General features: G+C 41.2%; 1 protein-coding gene across 1 annotated transcript in view; it reads left to right on the top strand.

The window, feature by feature from the left end:
- Positions 1 to 3,299: 3,299 nt before the first annotated feature.
- The window catches only part of AP1AR (adaptor-related protein complex 1 associated regulatory protein), a gene marked incomplete at its 5' end in the record, with an annotated part of 13,076 nt that continues 12,154 nt past the window's right edge, over positions 3,300 to 4,221 (top strand). Inside the window, one exon of the mRNA XM_010020209.1 lies at positions 3,300 to 3,348. Coding sequence (XP_010018511.1) covers positions 3,300 to 3,348 — 49 coding nt within the window. The remainder of the gene's footprint in view (positions 3,349 to 4,221) is intronic.

Here is a 4,221-nt window from a genome sequence, read left to right on the forward strand (position 1 = left end):
TGTCGGGCCCGGCCCCGGCCCGGAGGGGAGAGGGACGGAACCGTTCTACGGTATTCCGGACAGGTGTTTGGTAGTCGGCTGCGGGGACAGTCCTGCTCCTCCTCCTCTTGCCGGGTAGGTTTTTCCCGGAAGCAGCTTAAAGAGGGTGTTCAGGTCGGTTGCCGAAATCTGTGCAGGCTGCTATGGTTGTGGGAAGGTGGAAATGCCCCGCATTTCCTGGAGTATCATCTTGTGTTCCCTGTGGCTGAGTGCTACAGAAGCCCAGGAGCATCCTGGTTCCAATAAACTGGCTTTTATCTTGGAAATTTGGGGTCCGCGTTTTCTTCTGTACAACCAGTTCGGGCAGTAGAGCAGTGTACATATTACCTGTACAAGAGCGTGGTTTTCGTCTGTATACTCGCCTGTATTCAGTAGTTATAGATCTCTTATTTTTGATAATAACATAATAGCTGTAGACAGACATGCAGAGCATTTTGCCCATCACAAACTCACAACCTCTGCTTCCTCACCACCTCTAGCAGGCAAATCCCATCTTCTGCTTGTCCTTTTAGGAGAACTTGTCAGAGAAAAGGGTGGAAGACCAGGACAAGTGTGTGTGTGGATACCTGCCTAAGCTGGCAGAGCTCTGTAGCAGAGGTTATGTGAGCAGTTGAAATGCACCAGCCAGGACTTAGCTACCTGTTTCTTGTGCTGAGAAAAACAGGTAATTCTCAAGAGGTTCTTGTTTTGCAGGTGTTTTTTCCTGAGTCTCCACTCATGAGTTTATTATGCCTTTTTTTCTGTGGTTGAGGGTAGTGACCATAAGTCGCTGGCAGCATATACTTACCCTTTAAATTATTGCTTAGATTTGAGTTAAAATATTGGTTGTGGGGCTTTTTTGGTCCTTTATTTCACCCCCAATAACTTTTAACTGACATTATTAACTGACCGACAATCACTAGGTAGGAGACAGAGTCCAAAAAGGCACAAGACTTCTGGTTGTAACAGCAAATTCAGCATAGATGGTTATCTTTTAACCTTCTGTCTGCTCTAAAGTGACTATTTCCTATATTTTTTGTTAGATTTTCCCTTGTGTTTTTTTTTCTTGTACTTTTGCAGTACTTTGCATCATTTGTAATTAAGTATTTTCCTCCTGCTGTGTGGTGGGAGGTGCAGGGAATTGTAATAAAAACAAAATCGTAAATATGTCTTACAAATTTTCTATGGGAGTTAGAGTGCTGTGAAATTCTGCATATTTGTCTTCTTGCCAAACAGCATCCCATAATCGGGTACCTTACTGAGTTAATGGGGATCACTCAGATCCCCCCCAAAACTAGTGCTTCGTTATTCTTAGATGCTCTTAAGATTTAACTGTATGAAATAAACCATTAATGGAAAGATGTGTAGAGTTTTTACAAGCATTTCAGTATCCTGCAAGGTTATAAATCACCTTTGTTTGGAATTGTACTTAAAATCTTGGGGACTTGGGTATGAATTGCTGCAGGATTTTGGAGTTCACGGTGAGTGTGTGCAGAGAGAGATGAAACACCAAAACCTTCTTTAGTGTATATAAGGTTAACCTTCTGTAAAAGTACCAACTTCCAGCTGGTAATTTGTATTAGGAAGTTTCCTTATGCTTCAGCTGAAATAGTTTTGCTCAAAGTACTACAAGCTGCAGCTGTAATTGGGAAGTAGGTCATGGCTAATTTGTTAGTATATTCAACCGTAAGTATTCCTCTCTACTCCTGGAGGAGTGTTTAAAAGAAAGGAGAGAAAAAAAAAAAAAAGAGAGAGAAATAGCTATAATTTGTTTCTATGATCTTTATTTATTATTTGGTTATATATCTCTGGGTTATTTATTTAGGTTCTTACTTGGTTAGTTTGGGAGAAGGTATGTAGCAAAATTGAAACAATCTTTTTTGTCACTAGTGTGGAAAAAGTCATTTTAACTCATGCCCTGGCTTTAATATAGTAAATGTTCATTTTTAGTGACTTCTTTCCCCATATAATCTGTAGAAGCTGGTTTTTGTTTTTCCTAAATAAAGTAACATGACTTTGCGTAAAAGGAGAAAAAAACAAGTATGTGTATGGAGTGCTGCAAAGTTAGTCTTATTAATAGCTTTAGCTCTTTGAAGATTGATCTGACAGTCTATTGGTCTGGTGGCCTATTAGCTAAATGGTTTTCTTTAGTTCCCATCAAACCTAAGTGCTTCTTGAGTTTGTTTTAGAAGATGATGGAACAGGAGAGCTTAAAGGAGAATACTAAAAGTTGTATGCATTTTGATTGGTGACTTTTATTTCAACTGAGTTTACTCAGCAGAGTGGTGCACTGTGAGGTACACTGCTGTGCAGAAGGAAAGAAGGGGTGTGCAATGAGGAAGAAGTGGGTTGTGCAACAAGTTGCCAGGGGAGATGTACCCTGACTGACTTATAAAGAAAAATGTGCTGGGGATAGAAATGTGGTGGGATTAAAATAATTCAGGCTTTGGCTGGGTGTTTGCTTTTAGTATAGTAGAAGTAGGTGCTGGTTGAAGTATGGAACAATCTTCAAGTACAAGTATAGAAATGCCTGAGTTTATTCCTGATATCAGTCAGCACCTGCAACTGGAATATCTGCTTTTTAAATGAGATGGATGTTGTACTGAAGCACTGGTTTGCATTTGAGTGTTCTTTTGGGTGATAGCCAAACCTCTTTTGCTAGGCAAAAGTGTATTTAGGTAACTTAATGCTGTATTGTTTTTTCATAGACGATGGTGTTAAGCTAAAGACTCAAGAAGACTGACTCCCTGTATAAACCTACAGGCTGTGAATAATTTTTTGTAGTAGAAGAGCACAGTCTTGACCTCTGTCGATACCTTTCTCTTAGGTTCAACCTCTTAACTGTGCCAAGCTGTCAAAATAAAAAATACTGTTTGGCATTGATGTTGTATGAGATGCTGTGCCACTGACGTGCCATGGTGAGCAATGGTGTTTTCAGAAATTGCCTGGAATAATGTTTTGTGAGGGGGAAAAATGTATTAAAAGTGGTGCAGAGCATGCCAAGTGTCTGTAAATGTCAAGTCCAGTATCCCAATGAGGGGTTTCTTTTCACCTGAAGACATTTGTCTTCAGTTCCACAGATGTTTCCATGCTTTGCCTCTTTCTGCTGTGGCAGTGATGCAGAGCCCAAGCTAACAAGTAAATGTGTTTAGTGTATGAAGATTTTATGTTCATTTTATACTTAACGTATTTCAAATGCTATTTAAAAATATCAGTCTCATTTTCCTTCTGCTGTAAATTGAAGACTGTTCTGTAGTGTGACTGTAGACTTCTTTTTCCAGATCCAAGTATTTTAGAACCTGTTCAACAGGAGAACACTTCACGATAGAGGTGAGTGCTTACATTTCTAGTGGTTGCAAAAAAGCAAGTAGAAAGAGCTGCATTCTAGCAATACCTTTAACCTTTTTTGCAGTTTATGTACTCTGAAATATTCTGGGTTATTCCAGACCAAACTGCTGCTGCACTGGGTGGCAAGATAGTGGTTGTTACAGCACCTCAGAACATTAATACCTTATTTCACTCTAATCATTATTTGAAAGAAGAGAAGTATCTGTTATGATCTCGTACTCAGCACTGGAGAATTCTGAAGTCTGCTTATTCCATCGCTGTGCTGGGAGGGGGTTTTCTTTTCTGCTTGTGTAAATGCAGGATTACTTAGTTCTTCATTCCAGGATCATCAATCTGATCCACTTTGCTCACCACAGAGGTCCCTTCTTGGCCACTGAGTATCACCCCTTTTTTGCCAAGGTAGTGTAAGGTTAACTTGTTTAAGTTTGAGCAGCTGACATCATCTACCTGGACTTGTGCAAAGCGTTCGACACTGTCCCGCACGACCTCCTTGTCTCTAAATTGGAGAGACACCAATTTGATGGATGGACCACTCAGTGGATAAAGAACTGGCAGGATGGCTGCACGCAGAGAGTTGTGATCAATGGTTCAGTGTCCAGTTGGAGACCAGTAACGAGTGGTGTCCCTCAGGGATCGGTGTTGGGACCTGTGTTGTTCAGTATCTTTGTCGGTGACACGGACAGTGGGATTGAGTGTGCCCTCAGCAAGTTTGCTGACGACACCAAGCTGTGTGGCTCGACTGATATGCTGGAGGGAAGGGATGCCATCCAGAGGGACCTGGACACGCTTGTGAGGTGGGCTGATGCCAACCTCATGAAGTTTAACCAAGACAAGTGCAAGGTCCTACACCTGGGT

This window comes from Nestor notabilis, unplaced genomic scaffold (assembly GCF_000696875.1).
Source record: "Nestor notabilis isolate BGI_N333 unplaced genomic scaffold, ASM69687v1 scaffold25788, whole genome shotgun sequence".
NCBI lineage: Eukaryota > Metazoa > Chordata > Aves > Psittaciformes > Psittacidae > Nestor > Nestor notabilis.